The 14216-nt window shown below is 38.0% G+C and overlaps 1 protein-coding gene across 1 annotated transcript in view; it reads left to right on the top strand.

Annotated features, from left to right (window-relative positions):
* Nucleotides 1–5320: 5320 nt before the first annotated feature.
* IQGAP2 (IQ motif containing GTPase activating protein 2) overlaps nucleotides 5321–14216 on the top strand; it is a 119993-nt gene continuing 111097 nt past the window's right edge. The window contains exon 1 of the mRNA XM_029285423.1: nucleotides 5321–5481. Within this exon, the coding sequence (XP_029141256.1) occupies nucleotides 5430–5481 (52 nt within the window). The 5' untranslated portion in view covers nucleotides 5321–5429. The remainder of the gene's footprint in view (nucleotides 5482–14216) is intronic.

Here is a 14216-nt window from a genome sequence, read left to right as displayed (position 1 = left end):
AAAGATCAAGTAGGTTGGTAGACGCTGAACAGCAGCAGCTAAATCTAATGAGATCAGTGTGCAAAATTGTGTAACATGTTGAGTACATGCCATAGAATTCTATGCTTGATTTATAAAGCATTGTCTAAGAATATTAAGATTTCTTTCAAGCCAAATTTTTAAGACTGTCATAACACAACTATTTTTTCCCTTTGGGTGTTTCTAAAGTTGAGTCAGACTAGTTTTATTCAGAAAGTTTTCATACTATATTTTAAAGCCAAATACTCATAAGGCAGCTTCCAAAATATAAAACAGGACACATTTTGTTTATTTTCAGCTTAGTGTGATATACATACCTATAAATCATAACTGTTACTGAATATACACATAACACTAACTATAATCCATGGCTTATTGATTCTTTCTGCCTAGTGAGTTGCAGAAGCAAATTATATTCTCTATAATGCATGGAAGCTATTTTCTCTTGTTATATATGTCATGCTTGAAGACACCAGATAAGCATGCAATAATTCAGAATAAAAAGTTTTTTGGAGTAAAAAGTTATTTGAATTGTACTTCAGACTGTTGGAATATATTTTAATAATTTATTGCCTGAGATTGTTCTTTCATGTAGGAGGAAATGAAGAACAAACTTCATCCCTAAACTCTCAGGCACTATTAGTTTTCTTAAAACTTGAGAGTCAGTTTAATGGAGTCTTCCGTCAGCCATGGCATTTCACTGGGTGACTTTGGGCTACCAACCCCTCTTAGCTCAGCCTGGGCTATTGTTGTCAAGAAAAAAATAGGAGAAACAAGTGTCATGTAGCTGTCTTTAGCTCCTGAATGTTGGGTATAAATCAAATTGGTTAATTAATTATTTTAAAGATTCTTTAGAATAAGAAGGGAAATAGTAGCAAGGCCACCAGATTGCTTAAAACTTGCCCACTAACTGCCTCACAAGGGCGTCAGGGAACAGAAGCAGAGCTCTCTCCTTCTTTACACAGACAGATTGTATACACTTCAATTAGAGCAATTTAATATAGCAATTTTAATGTGAGAAAATGTGACATGAGTCAGATGAAATAATGCCATCTTTCAATGCTCATGCCCATTTCCTATATTCTTAAAAGCCTTTTTATTGAACATGCATCATGCAAAGACCAGCTTTGCAGATGAAACTATCAAATTCCTAAATTTGATCATCTCAGGAGGACAACCAGAAGCAAACAAACAAATAACAAATAAATGCTCAATACAACAATTATAATTTGGCTAGCTACGATTTTATGTGAGGATTTTAATTTGCCTTTCATTTTGTTTCATGAGTAAGAAAAAAAATCAGCATTATAGATATTGACTGATTTAGTACAGATTATGCTGAATTATGGTTTATTTAACTATAGTGCTTTGAATAAACCACTATCTATCTTAGTTAGAATACATAATTGTGCCCTTTAGCAATAAATACATTTGAAAATATAAATGTAATTTGTATAAATATTTGTGTAGCAAAAGAATTCTGTTCTCCTGTTTTGAATCTTAGATTTAATTAACTGTTTGACAAAAAGCTTCTGAAATTCTTTTTGATATCTGAAGGTTATCATTAAGTTAATCTTCACACTGTAACATGGGATAAAAGAGCCATTCCCAAAAAATAACAGTCTGACCCCTTTCAAACAAATTATTTTTCAGTAGCAAGCCACTACTTTACTCCTATGCAAAAACTAAAACTTTACTCCTATGCAAAAACTAAACATTTTCATTTTATATAATTTGAAGACATTTATTTTAAACCAATAAAAGAATTTCTAAAATGCAAATGCACCTAATTTTAGCACAATAAAGCAAGTGTATTGTAATAGCAGCAGTACCACAGAGATATGTTAGCAACAAACCTTTCTATTAACTTACATCATTTGTTTCATTCTTATTTAAATTACTTAAGGATTTCAACCAGAAGTAGCTTCTAAATGCAAACTCTCTGGGCTCTTAGATTTTAAAATTCTGTTTAAATAATATGTGTTTTGGTTTATATTTTTTTCAAATATATTTCAGTTCCTCTTTTGGTGTTTCATAATGTTTTTGAAAAAAAAATGAGAGGAAGCATGACTGTTTTATTTTGAAAAGTTTCTTCAGCAGTTACATACAAAAACTATGTTTAAAGTTTGGGAGAGGGGCGGATATTACTTATTGCATTATTTTAATAAAACGTACATCCAGGAAAATTCTTATGAAAATCAGTCTATCATCCAGTAGACTGGCAGCACAAAGTCTGTTGGACTCAAAATTACACTCTGCTATTTGTATGCTTATTTTTGGAGCTTATTGAGACATTCTACCAAATGTGATTTTATAGATTTGTTTATATTGACTCAAGATCAGAATGAAGAATTAACTACATATTGAGCTGTTTAAGAAAATTTAAATTTCCACTCAAAGAATGTTACGGACTGCAACTTCTAGAGTCACCAGAGCAACATAATGGTAGAAAATTCTAGGAATTACAGCATTAAGACAAATGGAAGGAGCAAGGTTGGCAACCGGCCACAACGCAATATTGAATAACCTTCATCTCTTCTGCGTGGGACAGCTTCCATTGTAACAGTGAATTATACCATCAGTTGTTGAGTTTATCATAGATACTAATGTCATATGGTTTAGGCACAACCATTCATATATGCATGCATTCAATTAGTTCAATTCATAGCAGTACAGATGTAAGTTCAGAAATCTTATCAAAATCCTACATGAATGGGCGTGATTAAATATCATTTTATGATCTATGTTCTTCTGCAAGAAATATTCGATCTTTTGCTGAAATCTGTCTGTTTTTACCTGCAAAAGTATATAACAGTACATTGTCTCCCGATGTGTATTGCATTCAAATGAAATGTGGAAAAGCTATACTGAAGATCCTTTGTCCAAGCAGCAAGCACCCAATTTTGTTTAAAATTGAGATTATGGTTCCGGTCCAGACCACAGAAAATAGCTTGTTACACTTTCAATGGTTACAGCTAATAACCTGTCTCTTGTGTTTAGACTTTTACTAAGTTCTGGAGTCAGTGGCTATAGTCACACTAAAAAAAACCTTTGAATGTAGAAATCATGTGAATGTCATGTCCATTTTGTCTTGTCTTGTTTTGTTTTTTCTTGTTTCCAAATATATTTTTCTTACAATTCTATTGTTGGATTGATGATTCAGCTCCTCCCACTCAAATACTTCTTGAGCAATCATTTTCAAAACTTATTGAAAAATTTACTTGGTCAAGGCAGATGTTAAAAACTATTGAAAGAGTGATAAAATATTCTATAAAGATGAGAGGCAAAGCTCATTTGTCTGGTTAACAAGAATGTGTGTACCTTGATCTTATCTCTCTAGAAGATGATTCTTTCTAACGAGGTCTACCATCAGGTTTAAACTGCAATCCTAAAACCACTACCATTACTGTTTGGGCAGCAGCATGATTGTATTCAGTGTAACAATGCACTATTGTACCTATGGGTACAGTGTAATCTCATTTTATTTTGATAATTCATTATAATTCACTAGCTATTTAATCTGCAAACTAGTAGCTGTTTCTTGTTTCTTTAACACTCACAGAATGAAGTATTTCAAGGTTCTATGAGGGCCAAATATGCCAATCAATAATATGAACTTTAGTTTTCCTAATATTTTTTTTAAAATTGAATCAGCCAATTATTCTTTTATCTATGCTTAAGAAATCAAAGATGACTAGTGGGATGTCCAAGCCAGATTACACAGTCCAATGCCAAACAAAAGCAAAATAAACAAAAATAATAGCTAATTAATCTGATACATCATTCTAACTAATGATGAACTGTTCTACAGGCAAGGCCATACATTCTTATTTTCTCAGAACTAAACCCTGGCTTAATTTCTAAAAGCAATTAATATCATTATATTACATGACAACGGGTTTGAAAAACATACCTTCTGATTTCTAAATAATTATATTTTTGTACTCTGCAGTCGACATCAAATATGTCTATTAAAAGAAAATCAGTATTGTTGATTTTAGTAGTCCTTACTCTCAATGTCTGATTTGATATCCTCCAGATGTACTGGGTTTAATTTTCCAGCATTTCTAAATACACGGCTAATGATCAAATTAGCCAGCAGTTATGGAAATTGGTATCACATATGGTCTGTGTGGGTGGATGAATCTATGATGCACTAGAATAGGTAATTATGCTTGATTTAGCTGAGGAAAGCAGAAGAAAGAGAAGACCACAGATTAGGTGGATGGATGTTATCAAACGCATCACTGGAACATTCTTTCGAAGACATGATTGTGATCAGAGGCATGTCAAGATTGGAGAGCATTTGTTTTACCCCAAATCAATAGGGAAAGTCTTCCTCCAAGGAAAATAACAGTCCAGTTGCCTTTTGAAAGGCATTCAGGGGACGCCAGGTTAGAGCCTCACTTTTTCAGTTGCGGGGTAAGTTCATTTAGAAACACTTAAAGCGTTCCGGAAGTTGAACTGCAGTGAATTTATGTCTGCCACAATGCAAATTATGTAAACACATTGTTTTAAGGCTGGCAGTGAATAATTTCAGATTATGAAAGGTGTCCACTGGCGAAAGAGTTACGACAAAAGGAGTTCTTCTCTGTAACCGAGCAACTGCCTGGAACAGAAATAGGATGAAATAGCCTAATGATGTTGTTTCCTTGTGTCCCTGTGTTATTCAGCATGCAAACCTTAGGAGCCACGCCACCGAGCTGAGGCGAGGGAAAGGAAGTCAGAAAGCCGAGAGCTCCCGTGACCTCCTGCGATCGCCTATGCAGATTACAAGCGGAGGAGAGGAAGGGGGCTCGACCCACCCGTTTCGCCTCGCCGTTGCGGGCAGCAGAGGTCGCTGTGGAGCAGCCTCAGCCGCCGCCCCCCTCCCCGGTGAATAACGGGGCTGGGGAGAGAGAAGGAGTGAAGGCGCCGAACTGGGGGTGGAGGAAGAGTTCACTTTGGGGGGCCTCCTCAGCAAAGAGCCGGGCGCGCGCGGGAGGCGGTTGCCCCCCCGGCGTGCCGTAGCTCGAGAAGGCGCAGCTTGCCCGGAGGACAGGTAAAAAGAGCGGGGGAAGCGGGTCAAGAGGCCCTGGGGAGGGCTCGGGAGCTGCCCCGAACTTCTTGAGCGCGCCGCGGCGAGACGCGCGCGCCTCCGGTCGGCAGGGATTGCGAGAGTGGCTACGACGAGCGAGACCGCCTTGGGGCTGTTGCGGAAGACGCCAGGAACGGGCAACTCCCCCTGCTGTGCGTGTGTGTGTGTGTGTGTGTGTGCGTTCCCGCATTTGGGAGAGCGGCGGCGGCGGCGGCGGCGGCTACAGGACGGTTAAAGATTGCAGCGGTGCTCCTTCGGGAACGAGGATTACGGGGGCGGCGGTTACGCGAAGTTTGCTCCAGCGTGGACAGAACTCCCAGCTGCGCCGAAGAGAATGCATTATGAGGAGCCTTCTTCGCCGGCCTTGCAGAGACCCCGCTATGGCTGTGAGTACGCTCGGGTTTTGTTGCCGCCAAAATGGAGCGCCCAATCTCACCTTGTTTCCCTTTCCTCTCTCACCCCCCCCCCTCTGTCGGGGGCTCGGGATGCATCTCAGGTGAGGGCGCCCGCGGCCCCTTCCCTACCCTCCCCCCCCCAAAACGGGAGGGCACGTGCGCGCGGGGATGGGTGGCGTCCCGGCGGGGCGCTGTTCTCGGTAGAAGGGGCGGCGGAAACACCTGTCGCTGCTTCTGCTTGAGTTACCTGAGTGGTTTGGAGGATGGGCTTTCTCCCTCCCTTCCATCTGGCAGCTGCAAAGAGCGCCGGCAAATAACTTAATCAAGGAGTCCCCATTACATTACTGGAATCCGGCAAGAGAGACCCGGAAAGCTTCTGCCTGTTTATTTTGGAAGGAAGTTTATACTTCGAAAGGGGATGTGGAAAGTCGTTTCTTTCTCAACCAGATGTCTCTAGTAGTTTTGGGAGGGAGGTGGTGGCAGAAAGTAATAGTTCCGCTGTACAGATTCAGGTTTTTAGGTAGGGTTTCCCTAAGTATTCAGAGGTAAATGTCATCTACAGTCAGCATCTGTGCGGTAGCTTTTGTGGCCCTTAGAGAAGATTAATTAACAGTTGATGGGACAAAGCCCATTGAAGAGAAGTTCAAGGACACTTGTACCCAAGTATAGGATTTTAGATCCATGATACCCAAGTTAGCATCCTCTAACAGTGTTAAATAAAAAGTGCCACAGATTCTGTACAACATCCTGATTTGCGGATGCTTTACAATAAGTACATCTATTTTTTTAAAACAAATGTATACATACAGTAATTGTAACAATTTTTCAAAAGGACTGTCTGAGCTCAGCTCAGCAATCCTTGTTCTTCTCAAAATGTCATGCCTGTATGAAGGAAAGTTGTATTGGTTTCACTGTTTTTAAAGTGGAAACTTACAGCTTTTCTTAAAAGCTTTTATTGTCCCTTCTGACATTTTCTTCCTCCATACTTTTTTGACTTGGGATAAATGAATATTAGGTTTTTGAAGACTTTGAGGTTGTGTGTTAGCTGGTTTTCAGAGTAACTTAGCAGAAATGAGTCATAACTTGATTACTTTGAGTCTTTAAAGACATGTCTATTGTTGTAGATATTTACCCAACTACACTTGCATGTGCTATTAAGCTTGTGATACAGATAAGCAAGTACTGTGTACTTTGACCACTCCCATTACTTGTACTGTACTGTTCAATTACCTCCCTTGGCAAGGTTTGAAAGGGCAGTTAAAATTCCAAGACGCCAACATTATGATTTTAATTGCTAGGCCTATGTAAGTCCTGATTATCCACATGAAATGGAAATACAAGTGATACAGCCTACAAGGGGCTGGCTTGCCCTGTACACAAATTCTGAATCAGACTATGTTGAAGGTGGGGTTCCTGGGTGGAAAAAAAAACCCCTTTCTTTTGCCTCTTTGAAATGATAAGCCCTATCTTGTGAACTCTGCTCTGGTGTTTTGAATGACTTCTGTGAACTTGCTCCTTGTTGTCAGCTGGTTGAGTGTTGTTTGGGTAACTACAGGAAAGTGATACATTGGTTTGGTAGCCCTTCTTCCTCCTGCAGTATGCCACCATGTCCCACTGCCCATGTCCCGAAAAGGTCTTAAAAATTCCAGCTGAAGAATGTGCTGTTTTTCCTCTGACAATCATTGCCTACACAAAGGGCAATCACGTGATACTGTAACAGAAGTTCAGAGTCCTTCAGACTGAGCAGGAAGTGGTTTGGGAAAAGATATACCTTTCTGAGGGTGACAGTAATGCAAAGCAGAGAAAACAGTTCTTGTTTGGCAAGGCAAGATTTGGGAACAGTTTCAAGAGTAGAATCTGACCAATATTTTGTTAAGGTTAGATGTATTAGATAGCGTGAAGAGAATCAAATGATTCTCTCGTGCAAAGAAGAATCCTATATTGCAGATATTAAAAATGAAGGATTTATTCTTTAGTGTTATAAGCAGTCATATAACAAGATAAGCTTAGATAATTTTCATCTGGATTTATACCTCACTTTCCTGTAATTTATTATTCTTCCTCCTAATCATTTGGGAAATATGTGCTGATGCAATCCGGTTATAGACACCCAGGCTGGACTTTCACACTAAGTTAAAAATCCAACAAATTACTTTTTAGTTTAGTTTGTGATATGAATTTAGCAGTTGTGGTCTGTAATTCCAGTAGATTGAACCATATTCACTAAACCATAGTTATCTTCATCTTTTTTGGATGTAAGTCAAGTTGAATAAGAAATGGAGGCAGATTGTATAATGGCAACAAATATAAATTAGGATAATCTTTAATTCAAAATTCTATTACAATGAGTATTTCATTTTACAATCCTCGGTTTAGCTACGTTTGGATGCCATGACCAGGTTTCCCCTTTGGCTCCCCCTCACACCACCAATAATGGACCGATCAATTGTATCTGAAGTAGCCCACCTGATGCAATTAATTTTACATTGATTTTACTTTTATTGATTTTATTTCACATCAGTATTATACCTTAATTTTATAACACATATAATCATACCATTGCCTCAGTCATGTCATTAATGCCATGCAATGGCATACTTTCGTATTTATTGGAAGTTAGGAAATAATGGGTATCGCCACAAGGCTTTAGTTAAAATGAGTTTTTACTGTGTTTATTTTCTTATATTGCAAGTACATGTTATAATACTTACGTATTAACCTCAGGTGTAAACTCACTTATCCAAAGACTTAATAGTTCAACAGAGGCTTAAGACCATACAGCTGTATCTTTAAATCTACATTCTCTCATTAGAACAATATCATTTCAGTTATTTTTCATATTAAGCTCTAATTTATATTCTTTTCTAAATTGAAGTTTTGCTTTTCTGTACTACTTGGGCTTGAGGCAATCTAATTAACTACCTCTGTTAATCAAAATGGAGTTAATAAAAGAAGGTTATAGGATTGTTAGACATGTTCTGCTTAACCCCGTATTTAGTTCAGAGGGTATTAACTAACAATTCCACTTAATATAATTATTCTGTCATGCACTTTATAATCTTACTGCATTTTTTAAATTCTTTGAAACATGAAGTCAAATGAGAAGTCAAGTCTCCTTCCAGTTGAGTTCAGTTCCTGGTGACTTTGTAGATATACAGGTAGTCCTCGCTTAACAACCAGTTGCTTAACAGCTGGTCAAAGTTATGTCATCCTTAGAAATTATGCTTAACAGCCTGTAAAGCTCATCTGATCATTAGAAAATATTGTGCATGCCCCTGGTCATTTGACAGCATTTTGGGCACTTGGCAACCAGTTCACATTTACAACTGCAGGTCACATCCTGTGGTCACATGACTATGTGTTTTCCAGTAGAAAAATGACAAACACCTATTGCATATGCTTAACGATCATGTAGTTCACTTAATGACCATGGTGACTCATGGTCGTAAAATCAAATCAGGTTATGGGGTGACTCACTTAATGTCCATACTAACTTACAGCAATTGTCATAAATTGAGGACTATGCCCCTGTAGTTTTCTTAGAAATAGTATGGAAATAGTTTGCTATTGACTTCTTTCTGGAATTCTGGTCTACTCTACAGCCTTGATATTTTCTAGTAGTTTCTTATCTCAGACAATGTTGGGTAAGGGTTACCATCTCCTGAGACTTGAAGTCAAATAATGAAAGTTAAAAAACAACTTGGGTGACTGATCAATTTTATAAACTTTCATAAGAGCTTATTTCATTATACTGAATTACTGCTGAAGTGTCATCTTTTCTTAGACTGCATTTTAAATGGGCATTTCATTACCCTTGATTGTTTGCAACTGGTTGCATGCATGAAGTTTTGAATCTAAAAGTGTAACATGAATTATGTCCCATGTCACATGATTGAATTTCTACTTGTAGAATGTACACACCCTTCCTGTGTGGAGGAATTGCAGAGATTATAAGTAAAAGGGTTATGATTTTTCATAATGAATAAGTTAATTTTTGTATAATTATTATGGTTTTAACAGGACTGTATTTAAATGAATGTCTCTTTAAAAACAAACCATGTTTGCTTGCTATGTACATTTTAGGTGTATCTATAACATATTTTCTGGAGCTAGTTTATAGCTAGCTAGTGATTGCAATAATTTTTGTAGCTAGATTTAATACTAATCTTCACTCTTTTTATGTGTGTTTGCTTGATATAAAGTTCATCCTCAGGATGGCCTGATTTTGTGGTGAGAAAACCATTTAGGTTTCACACTTAACTGTAAACTTATATCAAGCAAATAAACCATATATATTTAATTATTACATTTATATCCAGATTTTTCTCAGGGTGGCCATATTGATGTAATCTTTAGAAGGACCAATCGGGCAATCTTTTTACAGCCAAAACTTAAAATTTTTTCATCTTTTCATACTTTTTTTTTTTTAAAAAGCAAAATAAATACACTAAGCCTGTGGGCAGCATAATACATTTTGCTTTATATTATTGTAAAAAACCCTTCAAAAAAAGCATTCTACTGAATTTTGATGTGTAGTTGTAGAATTTCAGAGATAAAATTTTACTGTTTTGTGGTTATAAAAAAGAAAGGAAAAGAATAAGGGGACTGGGGAACTATATGCAAATTGCCCCTGCTTGAAACCAACTAGATCAGACATGTCAAACTCGCGACATCACATGACGTCGCGTGACGTATCGCAACTTTTTCCCCATTGCCGGCAATGGGGTGGGCGGTTTCGTCATGATGCGTCCGGCCCGCGGGCCAGCAGTTTGACACCCCTGAACTAGATGTTTCAGATTGTGATTAAACTCTTATGTTTTTATTTCACTGGTTCAATGAAGAACTTGAAAATTGCTCATTAGTTTTTGACATTTTGGTCAAGTCATCACTGGAATTTTTCTTGAGACTACATTTTTCTTGTTAGGTTTAGTTACATGGAGGATATTCTTGAAATTGATGAATGGGTTTTTGATTCTGAAGACAAGATTTACTTTTTTGAAGGTTACATATTCTTCAGCAAGGTAATCTACACATTTTGACTTTTAAAATTCTTTTTATTTGGTATTCCATTTCACAGTAACTAAACTTTTGTTTACTTAAGCATTCTACTTAGTGAATAGACTTTTTTTTAAACTAGGTCTGGAGACAGATGTGAATAAATGCTGTTTTGAAATTTTCAGGATGCATAAAACAGCAAGTCTCTTTCCTTAGCAGTGCTAGGTACAGATTGAAGTCAGCATAAAATGTCCTATGCAACCCATTCAATTAAAATTGGGCTCATTGAAATCAGTGTCTGTATTTACATATTGTGCTAAGCAAGTTTCGATCTGTGTTGCAGTTAGGAATTTTGAGTAAGTCTGTTGTCTCTGAACTGCAGATGTCATGACAACCACTAGATATGTTCTAGTTTTACTTCTTGTACCATATATTAGACCTGAACTGAAAACAATGAAATATATTGTACATATTTTGATTTCAGATTACAGTTACTATAGTATGGTCCAATATAGTTAATAACCCTTAGTTTATGTCAGGCAACAAAAAGTAACAGAATATGAAGACCCCAGCAGTGATATCAATATAGTCCACAGTAAATGACCATCCTATTTATCAACCATTCAAACTTACAAAGGCAGTGAAAAAGTAGTTTTACAACTGGTACTCAAATTTACAATGGTTAAATTGTCCATGTGGTCACATGATCGTGATTTGTGACCTTTGCAGCCAAATTTCAACAAGTAAAGTCAATGGAGAAGCTGGCATTAAGTTGCAAGTCAATCACGTGTCACTCTTAATAACTGTGGGTGATTCACTTAACCTTCAGCAGAACTGATGCAAGTTTAGCATGGTCGTGATGTTTCACTTAATGACTGCATCATTTAGTGATGGAGTTGCTGTGCCCAATTGTCAGTAAGTGAGGACTACAGTTTCTAATAACAGTCTGAAGTCTTTCTTCTAGATATAAGCAGCTTTATATCAGCATTTAAAATGTGTGTTGAGTGAACATGGAAAAGTAGGAATAATTGCAATGCTTAAAAACTTGAGTGAACATGGAAAAGTAGGAATAATTGCAATGCTTAAAAACTTGTGTGAGTTTAATAGCATATAGATAGCCTTTAAAAGTTAAAGAATTCTGAAAGCTTGATTTATCTTTTTATATCAGTAATAGACCAGCATACCCAATAGTTCTCAGTATAATTATATGATAGAACTTGTTTCTATAGAACATAATTTAAACAGATATTAGTTTTTCTGTAGTGAGTAGGCTTGATGACTCTTGTAACTTGTCTGCTTAGCCAATCTAATTCATCTCAGACATAAGGCAATGTTGATGAATGGTAAGTTTTTATTTAACCTTAATCCTTAGAATCTAAATGAGCAATTAATTCTGATGCAATATGGGAGTACTCCAAAGTGGACCCAAGGCATTGTTGAGCTGTAGCTTTCTTTATGTGCCTCTGAGTTGATAACTGAATGGACAAGATTACATTGTCAGGAGATCTAGATTTGACCTTGGTTTTATATTTGTGTACATAAAGTGCTGAAAAGAATTCTCCTAAATTAAGGAAAGCCAATCAGAAACTAATTTAAAAATATGCTCTGTGCCTTACAGTAGTTTCCTCACTCTAATATAAGGATGAGTTCCACATATATTCATAATTAGCGTGTTTTCTTTGAGTAGAAAACACTAAATGTTTACTATTGTTTTTCACAAACAGTACCAAGATAAAAAGACACATTACAAAATTCTGGAAAAACAAAACACATCAAAGTTCTGTGGTAGATTAAATATAAAGTTCTTATGCCATAAACTTTTACAGTCTTCCTCATTATATGAAAACAATTTCTAAGAAGTGGTCTGTAGCCATGAAAAAATAGTCTTGAGCAAGCATGTACAAAGGAAAGGACCATTTTGAAAAATTAAAAAAATATTCATGAAAGAAGCCCAAGGTTTCTATTTCCTCTTATCACTCAAAATTGAAAGTTGATTTTAGGCCAGACAGTTTTTTTTTGCTGTAGTCATAGGAGGGTAGACTCAGTAGTGATTTTGCTGTGTTTGCAAGATGGAATTGAGAAATAATGTATACTTATGAACTGAGCAAAGATCTGTTTGAATTCTTGATTAGGTAAGTAATTTTTAGGATGTGCTAATCTTAGGATGTACTTATACTGCTTGCTTTCTTATTCCTTCAAGCTTACTTCCAACAACACAGCCAAGAATAGATTGGTAAAGGGTTTGCTTTTTTGTTAAGCCTTTGTTAGACCTGGAAGTTAAAATTACCAGCAGATTAAAGATCTCTGGGACATATTCTGTTAAAGGTTTCTAGTGTTTTTGGAGAACTATCTTAAATTGCCCTAATGACAAATATTGTGAATCTGATGTCATTGTGGCTTAATATAATGTGTAATGCATAGTTTTACTAGTATTGCCTTTTTTTCTTTTTTCTGCTAATAGAACAAATTATAGAAATACAGAATGATATTTTAGCAATTCCATCCTGCTTTGCATATATATACCCCTGTTCTGAAGATACTTTTTGATAGGGTGGCCAAATTTACAACAGTAAAAACTAAGAACCATTAATTTGTATGCATTAGATTAATGTTACTCTGTAATTTCAAAAATGCTTGCAGACTCAGTTACTACTATATCTGAATTACAAAAATCTGGTTGGCCATAAAATGTCAGCAAAAATACAGGAAACTCTAATTCTCTGCTGTGGTGCAGTGGTCCTCTGGAATTTTGAAATACTAGGCCAGTGATGGCGAACCTTTTAGAGACCGAGTGCCCAAACTGCAACCCAAAACCCATTTATTTATCGCTGGGTACCAGGTGGGCGGGGCCCACTGGGTGGGCGTGGCTGTGGTCATGGCAGACTGGCTGGGTGTGGCTAAGGTGGGTGTGGTCACTTCAATGTTGTTTGTGGGGAGGGATGCCTGTGGGGGCCGGGCAGGGTTGGGAGAGATCCAGGGGGTCTCTGGCAGGTAATGCGGTGGACAGGAGGCTCATCCTGCGGGGTGAGATGAGGCAGGGTGGGGGTACCATTGTCGCAGGGCAAGGCAGGGCAGGGACCGGGGCGGTTGCTGCCTGACACCATCGGCCCCCGCACACAGAGGCCAGCGAGTGCATGGGGGCCGACAGTATCTGTCAGCAGCCACAGCTTGCTGGCCCCTCGACTGGCGCACTCTGGGGCTCCGCAGCCCGCCGCCAGCAGTTCAGAGAAGCTGCCTCTGAGCTGGACGGCCAGCTGACGGCTGAGGAGGCAATGCAGTGGATCATGCCCAGGAAAAGGAGAGCATGCGAGGCCAGGAGGGATGGGACAGGGGGGAGGGAAACCAGCCGTGCTGAGATGCATCCAGCCACGTGGGACCTCGGCGAGTTAGGTGGCTGGTTGAAGAGGGACAGTTGCCATCTCTAGAGCATGGTATGTGTGCCCATAGACAGGGCTCTGAGTGCCGCCTTTGGCACACGTGCCATAGGTTCGCCACCACTGTACTAGGCTCAGTAAGTAGCAAGTGCTGATGTTGATTCTGACACTGATATGTGTTCCCTTCCTTCTGCTGTCTCTATTGCCACTGACCAGAGGGACAGCTTCTAAATTTTTTCCAGTTTGGAGTACACATCAAGTCTCCAGAATATCTTCCAAAACTTAGGACTCTCCTGGTAAAATTGGGAAGTATGGTGTTTGTATTTGACTTAGGAAGATATCCTCCACTGGTACTAA

The sequence above is a fragment of the Protobothrops mucrosquamatus genome, unplaced genomic scaffold, assembly GCF_001527695.2.
Source record: "Protobothrops mucrosquamatus isolate PMUCROS unplaced genomic scaffold, P.Mucros_1.0 scaffold1653, whole genome shotgun sequence".
NCBI lineage: Eukaryota > Metazoa > Chordata > Lepidosauria > Squamata > Viperidae > Protobothrops > Protobothrops mucrosquamatus.
The sequence above is the reverse complement of the archived record's forward strand: the minus strand, read 5'-3'. Positions and strand labels throughout refer to the sequence as shown.